The following is a 22,043-nucleotide window of genomic DNA, read 5'->3' on the forward strand; positions in this document are numbered from 1 at the left end:
GGAGTTGTCAGTGGCAGGGTGAGAATGATCACATATTTCAGAAGCAAAAGATTGGTAGGCTACATGAGTTGGTAGCGTGGAAGGGAATGATATTTGGACTTTCTCCTAATGACAGTGAAATGCCATTAAAGGGTTTTAATCTCAGAATGATCAGGTTTATTCTTATTACTTGGACTGCTCTGGAGAGAATGAATTAGACTGTAGTAAGATTCCAACTAGGAGGTTCTTTAAGTATGTAGTTGGTTCTTAAGTAGTGCAGTAGTCCTAGCAAGAGGTGGTGATGGTGATTGAGGTGGTAATAGTGGAGAATAATAGAGTTAGGAATTTGAATGAGCAGGACTTATTTACTGATTTCATCTGGAGGCTGAAGCAGAGGAGGGCAGAATTAAACATGACTCCTAGGCCTCTTGCCTTGAGCAGCAGAGTGGATAGTGATTCTGTTAACCGAGAAGAGTTTAAATTTGGACATTTTGAAGTATCTCTGTGACCTCCAAGGGAAGGTCTCCAAAAAGCAATTGAATATAGAAGTCTGGAGCTCAGGAGTGAGTTCTGGGAATGGGGATAGAGGTTTAATCATTTATTTATCTCTATATGATAACTAAAACCATGAGAATCACTGATAACACCTACAAAAAATGTGTATCGTGGGAGGTGGGCTGAAAAGAGAACCCCAAGTACATCAGCTTTAATATGCAGGAAGAAGGGGATCAGCAGCCAGAATTGGAAGGAGAAAACAAGGAGTGATTGATGTCTCAAGATCCAAGGGAAAAGAGAATATTTCACGCAGAAGGAAATGGTTGTCAGGATTGAGTGCCACCAAGAGGACAAGCAAAATAAAGACTAAAAAGTTCTAATTGAATTTAGTATCATGCACTTACTTGATCAGTGACTTTTACAAAAAGTTTTGATGGCATGGAAGCAAGTTGGAGTGGGCTAAGAAATGAGAGAGAAGAAGCAAACTATTTCAAGAAGTTTGGAGTAAAAAGAGAAGGAACAGGTTAATGAGGCTCTTAAAGTCTAGGTGAGAGATCATGAAAACCTAAATTAGGGCAATGGCACTAGGAATGGAAAAAAAGAGACAGAGTCCAGAAATAGTTAGGAAATAAAGCTGTCCATTCTTAGTAATTGGATGTGGGGATAAGGCAAAAGGAGTTGTTAAAAGCGATTCCCAAGTTTCTGGCTCAAAAAGCTGAGAAGATACTGGTACAGTTTTCTAATCCCTTATATCAGTGTTTCTCAACCTTTTCTTTCATTATCACATTCCTAAGGAGACTTTTTAGACATTTTTTTCCCCAGTGCTTCCCTCCCATGAAATTTTAATACATGGATACATCTTTTTATGTATGATAAGTGTGTCTTTGCTTTATATATAAAAAGAGTAAGCATAAAGCTTGGTTTTTATTCAGTGCAAGGTTAAGAATGGCTAAATCAAATTTTTATGTTAAAAGTTAAAAGCTATTTGCATTTAAGTAAGTTTTATAGCTGTATTTGATAAGTAACTTCTAATGTAATTTACATATATAAATTGATGTATCAAACTGCATATGCAAATTTGCATTCATAGATAAAAGTGTAATCAAAATTTTACAGTCATTCAGAACTTTATTTTCCAACAAAAGCAAAACAGTGGGAAAAATATCAGTTTATTTAAATTATTTTTAGTGAACTTTTAAACTGGCTTGATATGAGGAAACTTAGAAATTAACTAGCTACTAGGTATTCATTCCGTTATTGTTAACATTTTTCTTTTCAGCACTTGGCGTAATTGTGACATTTCAATTTGTAGTATTAAACAATAAAATATAAACTTTTAATTTAATTACCAAAGCCCATGTTACACACAAAAGTAATGAGGATCAAACATAAATAACATCTACAAGGCATAACACGCATACACACAGGCCACCTCTTGTCATAAGACTTAAAGATCCACCGATCAATCAAGAGAAAGTCACCCAGTGGTGGCCATCTAGTCACCATAGGTTCGTAGTACAGATCTTGTATACTTTTTATTTGCCTTCCATGAAGTTAGTGTCAACGCTGCTCATGTAATAAATTCTAATTGTTTAGATTTTAGAAAGGCATTATAGTAACATGTAACTTTGATAACACCCCCAACAGGGCCTGAGGTAAAGCCCTATATAGTCAAATATTAATATTTTGTAGACACTGAATATTGAAATAAATAAGGGTTATAAATAGTCTCTTGTTAGTTTTGTTTAGCTAAATGTGTTTTGAGGCTGTATTTACTAAAAAAAAAAAAAAAAAAACTTTCTGTTTTCAGAGGTCTTTTGATTTCAGAATTCCAAATAAGGAATTGTGGACCATGAATTAAGAGAACTGTATAAAGAGTAGGTTTATAGAGATGATGACTTTTAAAATTAAAAAAAAAAAAAGACATTCAAGATGCTTATGGGACATGGGTGGAAGGAACCCCTTGGGTATTAGGTGTGGACTGCAGATGTATATTTGGAAGTCATTAGCATTTGTTTTCCAAAGAGGGAATAATTGTCTAATGAAATATGATTAGAATTGCTCATCTTGGGGTGAGGTAAATGGTAGAGAGTGGGTCCTTTTCAAAAATTTTGGCTCATTGTTTCTTAAAGCCTAGCTTTGAAGGAAATGTAGATGGAATAGAAGAATAAAGATTCAGAGAAAGGAGCTGCAGTGTTAGAAAGGAAAAGGAAAAGCTACTTGTTACTAGAGAGCAAGAAAATATAGTTGTACTTTTTGATCCAACTTCCTGGAAATTGCCTTTAATGGGCATTTGAGGCCTTTCAGAGTAGGAGCTGAAAAGAAAAAGCCATTGATTCAATAATCAGACCCTAGACACTTTCACATTACCTCACCAATCCTACAGGGCTATGAAGTTTATCCTCATTTTATAGTTAATGGAAGTAGAAACTCAAAGATAGTAGGTAATTTGCCCATGGTTATGCAGTTGGGATTAGAACCCAGCTCATCTGACTCCTCAGTTGGTGCTCTTTTCCCACTACATCATATTGAAAGGAGTTTAGATAGAGTTTGAGGGACAACATTGGAAGTCTGTCCATAGCATGTCTTCTGAGGACAGAGGATTCTCTTTGCGTCATTCTTCTCTCCCATATTGTCCTTGGCCCTTTGTACATAGGGCCTCAGAAAATTGCTTCCCAAATCTAGCTCCTTCTTTTTGGATTAATATATACAAGTTAGAGAAATTCCTGCTTTTAATTTGTCAGAAGACTGTTGGAAAAACCTTTTCTTGTATGTATTACTAAACGTTAAAATGAAGAGCTAATCAGAGGGATTTGTATAATTCATCTTACTGACAGTGCAGAACCTTCCTTGTTTGAAGACTCAGGATGGAGGAGTGTAGTGCTGCAGAATAGAGACCAGGTAGCCAGAAGTGCACTGTAACATCTCAGGGACATTTTGCTATGTAGACCTTTATTTTATACCTCTCTAACCAAACTGGTCTTATTTCTCAAAACAACCTTGGGCTTTCTGTTCTTTCCTAGTAAACTATTCTCCCTCCCCACCCCTATATCTTCAGAAATATTAACCATCTAGCCTTCAAAGACCACTTTAGAATTTACCATTCAGTAAAGATAGTTCTCACTCCTACCCTCTGAACTCACTGCATACTTAGATTCATTATCTTTTATATTCTTGATGCTATGAGACTAAACTAGATTGTAAAGCATATGGAAGGCAGAAACCTTTACACAGTGCCTGGCACACAATCAACTATTTGGTTGATTTAGTACTTCAGTGTACCATGCTTCACTTAGACCCTGAGCTTTGAGTGTATACAGTTGTGTGCCTAAAAGATAATTTTCCCCACATGGTCTTTTAGCCGAACCACCTAGTTTATAGATTCAGCTTTGTTTCCTAGAGTGATCACTGTTTAGCCTAGTCCTGCGAGGATTTGCTAGAATATAAGCAGTCTTGTTATTGCCCCATTGTGGACTGACCCAATTGTCTATAGAGGCATCTTTCCCATTGTCTTGGTGACTAGCAGTTCTGACAGGCTTGCAGGTAACACCCTGAGAGCTTTATGCTGTCAGACCTGTTTCATACTGTTTTCTTGTTTGCACTGTTCCCTGATTATGAAGTTCTGAGAGAAATTCCAGAAGTTTGAAAAGCTATTACCAAACCTAATCCTACCTTACCAACACAGTATTTTACTATTTACAGAGTATTTTCATTTGATTTTCGCTGTAACTCTGAGGTAGACAGGGTAAAAGCTTCGAGAAAATTGAGATACAGATAAGTGACACCCAGAGTGGTATGCTTCTTAACGAGCAAGACCAGAAATCACACTAGCTTTGAAGCTCCTTTCACCAATACCACGCTGGTTCTAGTGTGCCTGTTGGTGCTCTATCCAGCACAACTGCCTTCTCTTGGCCTAGATATTTCTTTCTAATACAAATCCTTGAAGATGTTCTGTCAGTTCACATAATGTTGAGGTTTAAAAAAGATTTTCAAACCCTACATCAGACTTAAATGGCAATTGCTCATCCTGTTTCCCTCAACTTTGTATTTCCCTTAATGCAGCTGCCACCACCACCAATCACTACACATACACACACACATACAAACACACACGAGATGGAGGGAATCTGCAAAAACAAGTACAGGGGAGATTTAACTCACATGGTTTTTGTTTTTCCTTTGAAGTGGCAGACAACCTTCAAATTACTACCTAACTACCTGCCAGTCCCTACAGTTTTCTACTTCCGTTCATATCAGTGTTGGTATCATCTGATATTTGTATTCTCTATTCCTGGCAAGAACATCTCATTTGAGGGACTGAGTCAGGCAATGGTTAGGGTGGTAGGCTCCAAGAAGAAACATTGATACTCCTAGGAAATAACAAAGGAGTACCCTTGTGGCTAGTATGCTGTTAAGTAGACGTTATGGAGAGAGCATTGACATTAGTCAGATAGACCTGGATTAAACTCTCCCACTTAGCTGAGTGCTTCTGCAAGTTATGCTTCAGTTTTTCCACCTCTAACATGGGCATTCTGTGTGAGGTTAGACTTAAAAGCTAAGCAAATTGTTAGTAAATCATTACAAATCGAATTTGAATTTCCCCTGGGAATAGCCCTCTATTAGAAATCAGAGGTTGACTTTGAGATATTTGAAAGATCTTTCAAAGGGGTAACTTAGTTTTTATTCTGGATTTAGTAGATAACTGTCGTATGCTGCTTAACGACAAGGATACGTTCTGAGAAATGCATCGTTAGGCCATTGCATTAATATACAGATGACATAGAGCATACTACACAAACCTAGATGGTATAGCTTACTACTGTAATTGTATGTGCCATACTTTTATGTGACTGGCAGAGTGGTAGATTTGTTACACTAGCATCACCACAACATATGAGTAACACATTGCACTATGACGTTACAATGGCTACATCACTAGGCAATAGAAATTTTTCAGCTCTATTATAACCTTATAGGACCACCATCATATATGCAGTCCATCTTTGACTGAAACATTGTTATGTGGTGTATAGCTGTAAAACATTTTCACCATGGCCAGAGACTTTGGAAAGCATTCTGGACTGAATTTGAGAAGACTGCTTCCCATCTAGCAGTAAGGACATAGATGTGTAATTATTTTGGTGGGAGTATCATGATACTTTCTGCCTTGGTGCCTGTCTGTCTTCTAGCAGGACATGGAAATAAGTAACGACACAGGAAAGGAACTTGTATACTGCAGTTGTTGGTTTAATAGATTGGTTTAATCATAAAAATCATTAACTTTGAAGGCATCTCAAAGATAAATTCATTAAGGAAAGACTCATGTGGATCACTGGTTTATTTTTATTATCTTAATGTGCTAATTGCTATATATAATGCCTAAAGAACAAATATCCATACGGGAAAGAATGAAGTTGGAAGTTGGACCCCCTGCCTTATACCATACATTGGATCAAAGACTTAAGTGTAAAGAGCTAGAGCTAAAACTATAAAACTCTTTTAAGAAAACATAGGAGTAAATCTTGAAGACCTTGGATTAAGATAACAGATGTGACAGCAAAAGCACAAGTAACCAAAAAAAAAAAAAAAAAAAGGACTTAGTCAAAATTTAAAACTCTTGTGCTTCAGGACTACCATCATGGATAATGAAAGTTATGGAAGTCTTCACTCATGTTTTATTTTGGCTGTTGGGTAGTTAGCATGTCAAAATGGAACTCAATTTTTTTGTTTTTTTGGGTTTTTTTTTTTTTGCAACTGTTTTAATAAGTAAATGATTCTGAGTCTTGCTTATCTGTATTCATCTTTCCCCATTTTCTATACAAATTTGTATATTCCTATTCCAGATTTTTTATTTCGTATTTTTTATTTTGTTGAATTTATTGTAAACCACTTCAGACCGTTGAAAAACTGAAGCTTAAAATGTTGAATGGAACATTTGAGAGCATGTGTGTGCTGTAGATTCAAAGATTCTTGCTTTCAAAGATTTAATGGTCTGGAAGTGAGAAGTGATGAGTTGTGAACTATAACAGTGTCATTGGAGGCTGTCAGTAGGAACAACTTTGCAGTGATAGGTGTCAAAGATAAACCTGGATACTAGTTATAGTGGTAAGGACATTTTAATTAGTACCATACTATTATAATAGGGAGAAGTGTGAACTGAACTCAGCTTCCATTTGTACATAGGTAACTGGGAGCTTTTAAAAGGAGGATGAGGGAATAGAGCGGGGAGGGAGAGGGGGCTCAGTAGAGTCAGAAGTGAAAAATTAAAAAATTTTAGGAAAGGGATTGGTCCATGCGAAACCCATCTGGGTTTGCTAACCGGTGCTTATTGAAGTTAGGCTCCTACCTTTCACAGAGCCTGGGAGACAGGCACCCTATATTCAGGTTTTGGCCAAAACAAATAGTAAATTCTTTTGGCAACCTTGAGATTTTCTCTGGCAGGCACTTTAAGGGAGCTAAGGTCATCCTATTGATGTGATCTTGAGCTATTAGAAACTATGTTAGCGTTTCGTTCGATCTTTATAGGCCAAAGTTGAGACCTAGTTGAGAAAGGGCTCAGAGGAACCTAAATAGGGTTTGGTTCAGGAAAGAAACTCTGGCACAGGTAAAAATCAGTTTACCAGCCTGTTGTCTTTGGAGAGGAGAAAGTTTATGGCTGACTCTAAGAGCAGGTAAATGGTAATGTCGTTAACTCCAAACTAGCAAAGATAGAAGAAGAAACTGGTTTAAGGAGAAAGAAAGTGAGGTAGAGATAGCCAGTAGGCATTTGGAAATGTACTTTCAGGTAGGAGATCGTGACTGTAGGGATTTGGTACTTCGTGTAAAAGTGGAAGTTGAAGCTAAGGGAGATCACTGGGGGAGGGCTCTGCTCCTGCTGAGAAGAGGACCAAAAGTAGAATTTTTGTACCCACTGACATTGAGAGATTGGCATTGGAAGAGGAACACAGTATGACACCTAAGAAGGAGTGTTTGGAAAGGTAAGAGAACTGGAAGAGGGTGGTACTGACAGAATCAGTGTCGAGAAGGAAAGAGTGATCATCAGTGACAAATCAGAAAGTCAAAAAGACTGCAGCCAGAAACAGCTTGATGGGTTCCAAGTAATGAGAATGAATACTGACAAGGTTACTGAATTTAGCAGTCTAAATGTCTTTGTCTGAGCCATCCGTGTGCTGTAGTCTCATAATAGAGCATTTTTATTCAGTTTTATATCAATTCCGGAGGAACCTTGTGGTTTCTGGATTTCTAATAAGAAACCCTTCTACAGTCGCCTTTGGAAGTTCTGCTCCACTCCAGTCACAAGGAAGATTTCTTTACTGTACACTTTTTCACTTACCTTACATTTACTGGCAGACATTAATTAAACAACTGTTATAGTTAGGCCTGTGTGTGGGACAGTGCAGGTGTTCATTAAGTATTGAATAAATATTTGAACAGTGAGTCATTAAACAAATATTTGTGTATCTATGATATTATAGATGCTGGGGATACAACAAAGATCCCTGCCTTTATAGAACTTACACATCCTATAGAGAACAAACACATTGTAAATTGTGTAATGAAGGAAATAAAACAGGTGTTCTGACATAAATACAGTAGCTTTCTTTAGGTTAGCATTAGGAGAGAAGGATCTATTCTAAGCAATTCTAAGAGGTAGGGAAGAGCACTGGGGTAGAAAACAGGAAGTGTGAAGACTACAGCCGGAAACAACTTGATGGATTCCAAATACTGAGAGGGCCACTCTTACAGGAGGGTAGAGTTGAATGAGATGAAAATATAGGCAAGACCTTGAGTTCTGAAGAGGATTTTATTCTACATGGGGGCAGTGGTGTGCTCTGGTTTTTGTGTGTTGATGGATTGAGGGAAAGCGGGGATGGGGAGGGTGGTTAGTAGCCAGGCAAGAGATGATAGTGACTTGGGTGGGTCCGGGGCGGGGTCAGGAATTGAGAGAGTTGTAAGTACATTCAAGATGTATTTTGGAGATAAAATCAGGACAGAATTTGGCAACAGATTAGATGAAAGAGGTGGAGGGGGACTCTTAGGCAAACATCTCCAGTAACAGTTTTCAGTTGCTCCGTTAATATGCACTAGTTAGAGACTTGATTGCCAGTAATTCTCAAGGTAAAATGACTGTGAGTAAAGAGATCAAAATAGAATCTAGTCTAAGGACAAGAGCCAAACTGAATAGAAGTTTATGTGTATTGTGAGGCTGGAAAGTAGTCCTCAGAGGTTGGATGAAAAGAGGAGGCCTTTGGAATTAGAGGGTCTAGATTGAAGTTCAGCTTCACAATTTAATAGCTGACTGATCCTCTGCGAGTCACCGCAGCTCCAAACATGGTTCCTTAGCTGTTAAGTGGATATGCTAATTGACTAATCTTTCTAATTGCTTGTTATAGGGGTCAGTTAGATCCTGTGTATAAAAACATTTTTTGAAAACAGAAGCGTGATGCTGAGTTTTAATTATTTAACAAAGCCCCCATCAAATTGTTTGGCTGGCACAATGTAAAAATCAAGTATGAGTGAAATCCCTACTGTATTATTTTAACTATCCTGTTAAAAATTGTTAACCTCTTTACCCTTTAAGGGATTTGAATTTGTGGTAACTGAAATTCTGAAATGTGATCAGATTTGATTACCAGTGGTGGAGGAGTCCCCAACTCAGAATTCTTATGGATTTGCTGTTACTTATCGTTTCCCTTTTCAGGAAATGAAAAGAACTTGAAGTTTGGGACCAGACAGATTAGGGTTGACTTTTTAGCATCCTGGCTTATTAACCTCTGAGTCTCACTTTTCTCATCTGTAAAATGGATTCTCAGGATTGTTGTGAGGATTAGAGTTTATATCTTCAAAGAGCTTGGCACATTAGCAAACCTTACTAGCTCGCTAAAGCTGTGGGCTCTGTATCCTAGTATATACTCTCTAGTTCATTTCTTTTTAATTAACTGACATGTGGCCATAATGTTTTAACCAGAGATCTTATGTTGATGCACATTTGCTAGAGAATTCATAGTGAAAAGTCAAGAGAGGCCAGCTGAAAAAAAGCCATTTCATCCTCGGAGGAATCGGGTTTCTTACATTCTTGAAGAGACATTAAATTGGGAGATAAGTTTATCTCCTTTATTTCTCTTCTCATTGCCATTAAGTAACTTTCACTGCATCATGATAAATTGTAAAGCTTCCTAACTGTAGCATATGCCCAGCAGTCTGCCTGATTTAAAGTCTTAGCTCATTCTCTTTGGGCAGTTATAATAACATTTTATTAGAAAGCCTCCCTCTGCAAAGAGGAGCACCCACTCAGTTTAGCACCAGGACAAGGGAAGTAATTTTAAAAGACAGATTGCTTCATAGTGTTCCAGGGCCCATCTCCTTTGAAGATTGTCATGTCATTACCTAGAAAAATAAGGCTAGTACTCTCATCTACTAAATATAGCTCTTTTGGGTTCTTCTAGAAAGATGCCTTGAAGTGATTGCTTGGTAACTTTTTGAAGTACCATGAACATAAAACTTTGATTTGGAAAGTCCTAGAGCCAGCAGATGTGAGCTTGAAGGTGTGGTAGTATTGTCCACATTCCATACACAGGACAGCTGGCTATATGTAGTATGCATTTTTCCTGAGAAAATGTGCATAATTTAAGAATTTGATGAATCTCAAAATTTTATATATACCAGTGATTAAATGAAGTACTACAGTAATCTTGCTAGTCATCTGGTATGTGACCTTAGACTCAGGTTCTTCATCTTTCAGGTAGGTCCTGTATTAATTTGCTAGGGCCGCCATAACAAAGTACCACAGACTGGGTGGCTTAAACAACATAAATTATTTTCTCACGGTTCTGGAAGCTAGAAATCAGAGATCAAGGTATCAGCAGAGTTGGCTTCTTATAAGACATCTCCTTGAGATGGCTGTCTTCATATTCACATGATGTACTCTATGTGCATCTGTATCTTAATCTCTTATAAGGATACTAGTCATATTGGATTAGGACCTTAACCCCGTATTCTCATTTTAATCACCTCTGTTAAGACCCTATCTCCAAATTCAGTCACATTTTGAGGTACCAGAGGTTAAACTTCCAACATATAAAAGGGGAGGGCATAATTCAGGCCATAACAGGGTCCATACCTCTCTTTTGTATTATTATTGCTAATCCCTTAATTCTAAAAGCTTAGAAAATGTATGGCAACATTAGGCATTTATTTCCTAGAAATGAGAGGTATGACTTCAGGGATCTGTTCACTTTGAGACAGGTTCTTGACTAAGCTAAGACAGATGCTAGAAAAGGTATATATGTATTGTAGATTTCTGGATCCAGCCCCAGTAAAGGAGGGCGTGCTGGGAAAAAAAGCCCCTTTGCCTGCTGGTCCTTGAACAAGAGTCCGGCCTTCCTTTGGTTGCTGATTCCAGATGTGCTTTTGCAGATGTTCCTCCTTCCAATCTAACCTCCCCTGCCTGGCTTCTCGAGTGAAGTCATAAGCAAATATTTGTGATAGTTTCTTGTCACCATGGTGACTAAAGAAGCACAGCCCGGTTATCCTTCCAGCTTCACTGTCAGGTATGCTTGAAGGAGGGGACAGCCCTCTGAGAGAGCCCAGGCTCAGAGTCATGAAAAATTATGTGTCAGGTAATGGGGGACAGCAGTCCACAGTGCTGACTTTTGGAATCTGTCCTGTGCTCGCTAGTCTACAAGCACAGGGGATTTAGGGGCCTTAAAGGGAGGCTACTCCAGTCCCCTAGAACTTTTATTTTTTCCCAGCAATAAATCCACCTGGGCTTTGCCAAGGGGGTATGGAGACTTGCACATTTTAAGACCCTGCTGCTGCTGTGAATTCACCAGTCTACTTTCCAGAATGACCAGAGGCACCTTCTCTGAAATTGCTGCAGGCACATTCCCTCAGCCTTTCCAGCTCCAGATTTCAGCTCTCTCAACTTCCACGTTCATTTTTCCTTCACTTAGATTCTTTTAATAGACTATTTTTCCCCCTCACATTTATGTGTTTCCTTATTTATTCTATTTCCACCTACAAGGTGAATCTCCTACTTGAAGAACCAGCCCAAATCTTATCTGTGGGAGATTTTTATTCCAGTTACAGTTGACTGTCAATATTAACCCATTTCCTGTTTGCCCTGAGAATACTTGCCAGCAGCGCCTGTGGCTGCAGTGTTTACCCTGACTACTCACAGATTACAGCCCTAACATTACCTCAAAAGTTTGCCATGAAATGTCTCGCTTTTATTATTATTTTTGCATCGCTCTAGTATATCCATAGTCTTTGGAAACAAATGACATCATTCTATTTATAATATTCTGTTTTTAGTAGGAATATTTCCATTTACAAAATGTAGTAATTCTTGATCGCAGAAAATGTCAAAATCCTAGAAAACGTAGCATTCCTACGCATAATGTTAACATTGTTCTCAAACAGTTGTTAGCCAAAGATTCATTTGATGAATCTGATTTAAGTATACATTTCTGTTACATTAGGATTAGAGACTAGTTCTGTTTAGAAATAACTAAAGAACAGTTCTTTTATTTTCACATTGAAAACCAGTCAAATTTACTTCAGCCTCAAAGAGCGTGTTTATGTAAAATTAACGCTGGCAGCAAGCTGTACTTTTTTTCCGAAATGGGAAATGGGTTAAATTAGTTTCAGGTAATAGCATAGTGGTTAGACATTTATAGAGGGAGATTTCTTTTTTGAACTCTCATCACAGTCATCCCAACCATTCCAGAAAAGGGGCAATATTAAAGTTAGTGTCTCCTTCTGTGTGCCTAGAATACTTAATTTTTCATACCATTTGTAATACTTTTAGTTACTGTTTCAAATAGAAATTTAGAGGATGAGAAATGCCTATAAAGGGAGACCCAAGTTGGTAAGTCTTCCTCTACTCATACTTCAACATAATCAGGTTCACTTTTATCAGTTTTTAAAATAGATTGTTTTAAAAATGTAAATATTGGGTAAGGTATGATAAAGTCACTGCAACCACAGGAGGATATAAGGACAGGTCTTGGAAGGAAGAAGTCTATTATACTCACTGGTCTCAGAAAGAAAGTCACTGCATGCCACACAGGGTCAAGAGGAAAACACCAAGGTGGTAAGGAAGCATAAAAGGTGGGAGCAAGTGGAAGGTTTAGATAAGAGCCTTTATTGGGGTTTCTGAGGGAAAGTGAAGGCAGGGCAGAGTAAACAGTTTAGGATTAGGCTAGTTTAAATAAATCCAGAGGGATATACCAAAGAGTAGAACTACTAGGTCATATTATGTTTAATATTTTTGAGGCACTGGCATACTGTTTTCCACAGAGACTACCCCATTTTACATTCCCAGTAGCAATGCATCAGGTTCCAATTTCTCCATCCTTGCCACCTTGTTATTTTTTCTTTTGTTTTTGTTTTAGCCATTCTAAGTAGATGTGAGGTAGTATCTGATTGTGGGTTTGTTTGATATGCATTTCCTTTAATACTAATTATGTTGAGCATCTTTTCATGTGTATATTGGCCATTTGTGTATCTTTAGAGAAGTTTATATTGATATCCTTTGCCCATTTTTAAATGAGTTGTCTTTTTGTTGTTCAGTTGTAGAAATTATATATTCTGGATAGTAAACCCTTATCAGATATATGATTTGGAAATAATTTCTCCCATTCTGTACGTTGTCTTTTCACTAGTTAATATCTTTTGTTGCTTGTGCTTTTGATGTCATAGCTAAGAATCTATTGCCCAGATCATAAAAATTTACTCCTATGTTTTATTCTAATAGTTTTATGTTCTTATCTTATATATTTACGTTGTTGATCCATTTGAGTTAATTGTTTTATGTAGTGTGTAAGTTTATTTCTGGGCTCTCATTGATCTGTATATTTATCCTTACGCCAATACCACGCTGTTTTGATTACTATAGCTTTGTAGTAAATTATGAAATTAGGAATTGTAAGTCCTCCAGTTTTATTTATTATTTAAGAGTGTTGTTTAGTTTTCACATATTTGTGGAATTTTCCAGTTTTCCTTCTGATATTTATTTCTAGCTTTGTTCCATGTGGTCTTAGAAAACACTTTGATTTCAGTTTTTTAGAATTTATTGAGATTCTTTTTGTGGCCTAACATTGTCTATCCTGGAAATGTTCCATGTACACTTGAGAAGGTATATTCTGCTATTGTTGGGTGGAATATTCTATATCTTTTAGGTTTAGCTCATTTATAATGTTGAAGTTTTCCATTTTCGTATTAATTTTCTATCTAGGTATTCTATTCATTATTGAAAGTAGTACATTAGAGTCTCTAAATACTATTGTAGAACTATTTACCCCTTCAAGACTGTCAGTGTTTGCTTCATATATTTTGGGGCTCTAGTTTGGTGCATATATATTTTTATAGTTGTTATATCTTGATAACTTGATCCTTTTATCAGTATGTAATGACCTTCTTTGTCTCTTGGAAGTTTTTTTATCTCCTTTTATTATTGCCATCCCAGCTTTCTCTTGATTACAATTTGCATGAAATATCTTTTTCTATCCATTTACTTTCAACCTATTCGTGTCTTTAGATATACAGTTAAATATTTGCATATATCACATTGCTGAATCATGTTTTTTTAAATTCATTCTACCAACAGAAAAATGGTTAAATTATGATATATTTATACAGTGAAATAATATAGGAAAAAAATGAATGAAATACAGTTCCATGAAAAAACATGGGTAAATCTTAGGAAGTCACTTGGGGCGGGAACATTTCCAGGATAGACAATGTTAGTTCTCAGAAGACTAAATACAATGTGATACAGTATTTAGGGATATACTTATATGTGATTAACAAAAACAGAGATAATGACAATTCAGGATAGCAGTTTTCTTTTGGCTAGAGGGGAATGAAGGACCCTGGGATAGGGGAAGAGCCCACAACTAGATTCAGGCATATTGATAACGTTCTAGTTCTTAGATTTGGTGGCAGGTTTACAGATTCTCGTTGCATTATTGTGCTTGGTAACTTAACATTATGCCTTATCTTTTTTTACATATCAAATATTACAGATTAATTCTTTTTTTTTCTAATTTAAAAAATGTATGGTGGGTATATCAGTCATTAAAAAAAGATACATGGTATTCACTGAATTGGATATACTATAATGTATTTCATTCCACTAAATTGGATATAGTATGATGTATTTCCCCTGACCAGGTTAAATACATCTGAGTTTATTGGGAAAGTCATATTACTGTTTTCTCTCTTGTCATGGAGGTGATCATAGCTGTGAGCATTTACCATATGCCTAGCATTATTCTAAGTCGTACTTCACATGTATTTACCTATTTAATCCTTCTAACAACTCTATGAAGTAGTAACTATTACGTCCCTGTTTTAAAGACGAGATCTTGAGGCATAGAGATTAAAGCAACTTATTGAAGATTGAACAGCTAACAAGTAGAAGAGCCAGAGTTTGAACCCACAGAGTCTGGCTCCAGGGCCTACACTTTAACTACTATGCTTATATCAGTTGTTATAATTATTTAACCAGCTTATTATGATTAAAGGAAACTCTTGGTGTGAAGGTGGCATGAGAGATGTCAGAGGTGTGATTATTGAGATTATTAGGCCTCCTTGAGAATCTGTGAACCCCCAATTGGGTAGGCTGGGTAGGGACAGAAGCCCAGTGAAAAGGAAATGCTAGCCTTTTGAGCCACGCTTCTTTTGCTCAGGCCCACTTCCATGTCTGGAAGTGTACTTGCCCTTCTAATAAAACTTTTCTTTTCTACTGTAAAAAAAAAAAGAAATGCTGCCCTCTTAAGAACCTTTGCCAATGTGTTTGTATCTTCCCTTCATCTAGAGACCATGGCGAGCCCAGGGAAGGACAATTATCGAATGAAGAGCTATAAGAACAATGCCCTAAACCCTGAGGAAATGAGGCGAAGAAGAGAAGAAGAGGGCATTCAGCTCCGGAAACAGAAGCGGGAGCAACAGGTGGGTTAACCAGAGTGTTCATGGAAAGGATCCAGCCACAATGATTGGCCTCCACCTTGTGCTCTCACCTTCTCCTTAGGAAAGTAGCCGAGCTCTGTGGGCCACTTATCTACTTTCCTTTGTTGTAAAGAAATGTTGGAAAAGAGAGAAAATCCCTTTATTCTTTTTCCATAATTTAGAACAATTTAGACATCATTTATGTCTTCAGTATAACATTCTAGTTCTAGTTCCTTGTTGCCTTTTCTCTATCCTATAGTCAAGTGTTAGGCCTGGCCTTCAAGGCCTAGCCCTAAGTCTGGCTCTTTAAGAGGTTCATCGGCCATTTGGGGGCTTCCTTACTTCTATTTCTGGGGTCCATTCTTTGTAAGTCTCCCTAGGACCGAGACTATAATAATGCCTCATCATTTATGCTCTACTATACACTCACTAAATTGGTGCCTTGCCTAGACCTATATGCAGTCACCTAACCTGCTCTTGCCTACCCTCTTGCTTTACCATTACTTCTTTCCTTCAAAGCCTTTTATACTCATCACCTTTTTTTTTTTTTTTTTTTTTTTAACACCTACAGCACCCAGTCTTTCTAGGTGGTTTCCTATCCAAGTACTAACCAGGCCCGACCCTGCTTAGCTTCTGCGATCAGAAGAGATCGGGCGTGTTCAGGGTGGCATGGTTGTAGTACTCATGACCTTTTATACAAAGAGCACTAGAATCTTTAAAGAGTTGTTTGCTTTTTAAAAAATGTGAACAATTCAATATAACATAGAAAGTAAAGCCCTTGAATATCTTTCCATGTCATTATGTTAAGCTTGGTGTTTTCTCAACTATGCTAGCATTTCCTTGACAGTTATGCCATAATTTAACATTGGGTCATTCTTTGTTTCAGTAGGTAATCTTACTACCATCTCTTCTCTTTGCTTGCAGCTTTTTAAACGGAGAAATGTGGAGATGATTAATGAAGAGGCTGCTATGTTCGATAGTCTCCTCATGGACTCCTATGTGAGCTCTACCACTGGGGTAAGGACTTTGCTTCAGGCAGGCCTGAGAAGTAGCTACTTTTGCAGAATAGAAACTGGGCAGTTCACTTCATCTAGTAGTTTTGCCGACAACCATGCTAAGCTCTTTATTCCATGGGCCCTTTTGTCAGCTTAAAGACTCAACAAGGATTTATTTCTGGTGGGGATGGGGACACCTGAGGAAACATTTAAGAGAAGCCATCAGTTGCCTCAGAAGTTAGGAATCACTGTCAAATGTCCCAGTTTGCAGAAGCCATGGATTAAACAAACACCTTCTCCTGAGCCTGTCATACTGTCCTTTTGCTCTTAAGTCTTTAGACTTAAAAGCAGGATGCTATTCAAGATTGTGTTCCCCTATCTGGCTCTAGTGTGGTTTGCAAAATCTCGAACCTGTTTTATATTCTAGGAGAGTGTGATCACAAGAGAGATGGTAGAGATGCTCTTTTCTGATGATTCTGACCTGCAGTTAGCAACCACACAGAAATTCCGGAAACTGCTCTCCAAAGGTACAAAGCCTGGTCCTCCCTGGAGACCCTACATAATTCAGTGTCTTGTTTCTTCTCACTGACCTCATCAACTACTCCCCTTCACTCATTCTACTCTAACCCTGCTGTCTTTGGTGTTCCTTAGATAAGCCAGGCACATTTTTTTCCTTTGCATTGGCTGTTCCCTCTGCCTGATATCTATGTGACAGCTCCATCACTTTTACGACCAGATCTTACCATCTCAATGAAGCCTGCCCTGACATTCTGCCTAAAATTACTGGCCATCTCCCTACCCTTGGCATTCTTAATCTTCCTACCCTGCCCTACCAATTCTTTTTTTTCTGTTACGCTTTTATCATCTATATCTCCTCATTAGAATGTAAGCTCCATGAGGGCAGAGACTTTTGGTTTTGTTCACCACTATATGCTCAATACCTAGAACTGTGTCTGACACATAGTTTGTGCTTAATAAAAATTTGATGTATGATAGGAAAAATACTCCTTGCCTCAGTATATTAAGCAGTCCTCCCAAGAGAAAATGCTAGTCTTCAAAGGGAAATCTTTAGATGAAATGTTTAGACTAGGGTTGCTCATCCCTTGGGCTTTCTTCTCTCCCTTACTACTTGCTTGCTTAAGTAAGGTAGGTGCTTGCTTAGGTTCAGGTGAGCAAACTTAAATTAGGATGGGCTTTACTCTTCAGTGTCCGAACTGTATCATACAGTTCAAAGATGACCAGCTGTTGTTAAATGGTTGTTGGGAATGTTTTATAAGGATGGCCAGGAGTACCTAGGAAGCATGGTGAGCTGACCCCAGTGAGTGCATTAGCCAAAGCCTATCTTGACGTTTCTTCTTCCTTTCTCCCTTTTCCAGAGCCTAGCCCTCCAATAGATGAAGTTATCAACACTCCAGGAGTGGTGGATCGGTTTGTGGAGTTTTTGAAAAGGAATGAGAATTGTACATTACAGGTGAGAATTCGAGCAAAGGGGTACCAGACATAAGCCCTAGAAACCATTTAGCCTCTGGGTTTCTCTTAGAAATAGGTAGTTAATCTGATGGAACTTACTAGAAACTCAGCTGAAAGGGACTTGGAGAGACCCATCTCACTCTAATTCTGGTTTCAGAAATGAAGAAAGTGAAACTTGAAAAATAAAAAAGTGATTTGCTAAAGGACTCATGGGTGTTGTGGTAGTGCAAGACTAGAACTGGTCGAGTGAAGCCCAGTTCTGTCTTCCCATTCGGTTATTTCTCTGTGGAGACCTCTTCCTACCATTTAAAGTGAGGAGAGGGAAAGGCTTGTGTTTTGATTTTTTTAGTCAGGAGCAAGAGGCTTACTGCTCATAGCCAGCTGGTAAATGGCTGCTCCATCTGGAATGACTTCTCAATCATGGCTTAATCTCACTTTCAGTTTGAAGCTGCCTGGGCTCTAACAAACATTGCCTCTGGAACCTCTCAGCAGACCAAAATTGTCATTGAAGCAGGAGCTGTCCCCATATTTATAGAGCTGCTTAACTCGGACTTTGAGGATGTACAGGAACAGGTAATGCTCAAATTTAGCTTAATTCTCAATGATACCTGTGGTATTATAAAAGATATATTTGGTCTTCATCCCCAGTTCTGACAAAGAGCTCCTAAAAACTTTGGAATTTTATGAGTGATAGTAGTGTCTTTTGTTATTTATAATGAGCCCCTTTAGAACCACCTGAGTCTATGCTAATGAGATGACTCAGGTTAGAGCCCCTAAATAGTCTCAGGATGGGACTCAGAAAGAGCAAACATAGGATTAGAGGGTGAGAACTCTCAGGCTCTACCTTTCCCCACCCTTCCATCCCAACCTCCCCAGGAAGATTAGGAGGGCTGGAGATCAGGTTATAAGTGCTCACAGAGCAGTGGTATTCAGCAGCCTCCCAGGTTGAACACATCAGTGTGCTGGGAAGGTGGCATGCCTGGAGAGGGCGTGGAAACTCCCTTGCTCCTTACACTAAACCTTGCGCCATACATCTGTTTCATTTAGCTTTTCCTGAGTCGTATCCATTGTAATAAACTGGTAAATGTAAGTATTTTCCTGAGTTCTCTGAACCTCTAGTGAATTACTGAACCTGAGGAGAGGATTGTGGGAACTCTCAAATTTATAGCCACTGGGTCAGAAGTACAGGTGGTGGCTGGTAATTGCATCTGGTGTCTAAAGTGGAAACAGTCTTGTGGGACTGAGTCCTTAATCTGTTGAGGTCTGCGCTAACTCCAAGACTTAGTGTCAGAATTGAATTGAATTGTTGGACACACAGTTGGTGTCAGCATTGGTTGTTGATATGGAAAAAACTTCACATTTGGCATCAGAGGTGTTATTGGAAAAAAAGACACCAGAGTACCCATTTCTCATCCTATAGATCATCAAAATAAAGATAACAACTTCCATTTCTTCCACTGGAATTTTGCTTGTTGGATAGAAGTGGAGAGTGGTCCTGGGATTTTTTTTCCTCCATTGTATTAGAGTTAGTCAATGAGGCTACAAAAATGCAACTTTTCAATCACTTTCTCCTTTTCTGGGTGGTGGCAATAGGGAGGTCTTGGTTTGACTTTTCTGGCTGCATTATATATGTCAGCCTGTCTTCCCAGGACTCTTGAGCCAGAAACTCTCAGAGAAAAGGTCCTCATAGAGCAAGTGCTCAAAAAAGGTGTCAACAAAGAGGCTCCCTGAGTTTGTTTTGTGTGTCTGGGCCTTGATATGGTTTTTGTCCTGATTATAAAGGACTCACAGAAGCCACTAGACTCTAGGTGACGGTTCTGTCATCCCCTTTTCAGGCAGTCTGGGCACTGGGAAACATAGCTGGAGACAGCTCCGTTTGCCGAGATTACGTCCTGAACTGTTCCATCCTTAATCCTTTGTTAACGTGAGTAATTAATGATCATCCGCACTAGGGGCATCTGTAGGGCAGCCATGTGGCAGGTGTTTCGGGGGGCAGTTTACCTTAAGATGGTAAGTAAATACAAAACCAAAACTAAAAGTGTGTTTAGATTGCCGAAATAAAATACATCTTTTCAGAGCAAGAAAATTGTGCTGCTAGTCTGTGCCAAGTGGATATTCTTCATTTCATGGCACTGTAGAATCTCACGTTGGTCATGCCTGTCTCATTTTTGAGCCTGGGAAAAGTGGCAGGACTAGCCCATCAGGAAAAATTCAGCCTTCTCTACAGAATACATTGATTTTCTATGGCTTTATGCATAGGTACATTGAAGAGCTCTCTTGTAAACCCCATGTCAAAGACTACAGGAAGGGTCATCTGGATCCTCCATCCCTCCCTCTCATACCCTTAAAGTAGAGCTGCATTACATTTAAACCAAAATAGATAGAGGAAGTATTCTTCAGAGACCACAGTCTCATAGGCTACCACTATAATTCTTTCTTGGGCCCTTCACAGAAAGCCATTCCATACTGCATGGCCAAAGCCCTCACACTAGACCTTCAGCTTTTATTTCCAAAGAGAACAGTACTTCTTGTTTAGAACTTGTGGCTACAGTTAGGGACACAGTATGTCTTATCTTAAAAGCTTTACAGGCTTACCCAAGATCCAGCCCTCTGTTCTTATTAGTCATGGTCTTAACTAGCCATAGCTGGTCCTAATCCTCCGTGAAGATGTAGGTTAGCCTCCTGACCCAAACAGGCTCAATTTATTTAGGTCTATGGGTAAGAAGAAACAGTGAAGCTACCAGAGTCTTAGGGATCTTATTGGATTTGCTCCTGGGGCTCATTGGCAACAGCCCTATGCCAAGGACATCACTGATCAGGATCTGGCTTTGCTTTTTCTTTCAGACTCCTTACAAAGTCCACACGACTGACAATGACACGGAATGCAGTCTGGGCCCTGTCAAACCTCTGCCGAGGGAAGAACCCACCCCCAGAGTTTGCAAAGGTGAGAGAGCTTCTTACCAGTTCTGAGTGATAGCAGGTTCCTTCATATGGAGGAATTTTTATATGGGAGTTTTCAAGTCTTTGGGGAACCCCTTAGAGTCTCAATCCTTAGGAAATTGAAAGAGGTCAATGAAGTGGGTGATCTCGTTTGCTGGATGGTAAAGTGAAAAGTTAGGCCTGATGATTAAATGTAGTAGAGGTTTTCTAACCAATATACTGTATACTTGAAAGCAATAAAATAAATTTTTAAAAAATGTAGTAGAGATCTCTAGGGCTTAGAATTACTTATAGAGGAGTGAACAGCAGTGTTAATATTAGCAGTAGAGCTGATGTCCTCCTATGAGTCCCTCTCACTCTGTTTCCAACAGGTCTCCCCTTGTTTGCCTGTGCTCTCTCGCCTCCTCTTCAGCAGTGACTCAGACTTGCTGGCAGATGCTTGCTGGGCCCTTTCTTATCTGTCTGATGGCCCCAATGAGAAGATCCAAGCAGTCATAGACTCTGGAGTCTGCAGGAGATTAGTAGAGCTTCTGATGTGAGTGATCTCAGAAAGGGTACAAATTCCCTAAGCTTCTCCAAGCTCAGAGTAAAGAACTGCCACCCTATCCAAAGGTCTGGAGCCATGAGAGTGCTGTCAGCCTTGGTGGTCAGCAAGGCTGAGTACCGTGTGCTGGTCCTCTACTAATGAGATCTCCCTCTTCTGCAGGCATAATGATTACAAAGTGGCTTCTCCTGCCCTGAGAGCTGTGGGCAACATCGTCACTGGGGATGACATCCAGACCCAGGTAAAGAAGAGGAGAGCTGTCTATGGACAAAACCCTGCCAAGGGCTTTGGCCCTGATGAGAGTCAGCATGGTCTAGGAGAGAAAGCATGGGTTTGAGTGAAAAATTCCAACTCTGCCACTTTCTATATGACCATGGGCAACTTGGTTGCCTTCATTTCTTCTATAAATGGGAAGCAAATCATCATCCATTGTGTGCTTTTGAAGGAAAACTAAATCAACCTGGCTTAGTATCCAGGGTATTGTAAGATAATAGTTAACAGTTTTTGAGTCATGGTCCCTTTAAGATAATAAAAGCTATGGAACTGGGTATTCATTAGGTCTTGAGTGGTTGGCATAATTCTGTGTGATTTTTGACAAATTTCTTAAAGGTGAGCAATCTCAACTCAAACCCACACTCATTTTCTAGGTCATTCTTGTGTGTACATGT

The 22,043-nt window shown here is 38.8% G+C and overlaps 1 protein-coding gene and 1 pseudogene across 4 annotated transcripts in view; one reads left to right on the forward strand and one right to left on the reverse strand.

The window, feature by feature from the left end:
* KPNA6 (karyopherin subunit alpha 6) overlaps positions 1-22,043 on the forward strand; it is a 37,227-nt gene that overhangs the window by 6,029 nt on the left and 9,155 nt on the right. For all 4 annotated transcript variants that reach the window (XM_011357831.2, XM_023529286.1, XM_023529284.1 and 1 more), the window contains exons 2-10: positions 15,296-15,429; positions 16,351-16,443; positions 16,849-16,948; positions 17,798-17,892; positions 18,333-18,464; positions 19,727-19,815; positions 20,736-20,835; positions 21,203-21,366; positions 21,538-21,616. In XM_011357831.2, coding sequence (XP_011356133.1) covers positions 15,296-15,429; positions 16,351-16,443; positions 16,849-16,948; positions 17,798-17,892; positions 18,333-18,464; positions 19,727-19,815; positions 20,736-20,835; positions 21,203-21,366; positions 21,538-21,616 — 986 coding nt within the window. The remainder of the gene's footprint in view (positions 1-15,295; positions 15,430-16,350; positions 16,444-16,848; positions 16,949-17,797; positions 17,893-18,332; positions 18,465-19,726; positions 19,816-20,735; positions 20,836-21,202; positions 21,367-21,537; positions 21,617-22,043) is intronic.
* Positions 15,989-16,107, reverse strand: LOC111738276 (annotated as a pseudogene).

This window comes from Pteropus vampyrus, unplaced genomic scaffold (genome assembly GCF_000151845.1).
Source record: "Pteropus vampyrus isolate Shadow unplaced genomic scaffold, Pvam_2.0 Scaffold36, whole genome shotgun sequence".
Classification (NCBI taxonomy): domain Eukaryota; kingdom Metazoa; phylum Chordata; class Mammalia; order Chiroptera; family Pteropodidae; genus Pteropus; species Pteropus vampyrus.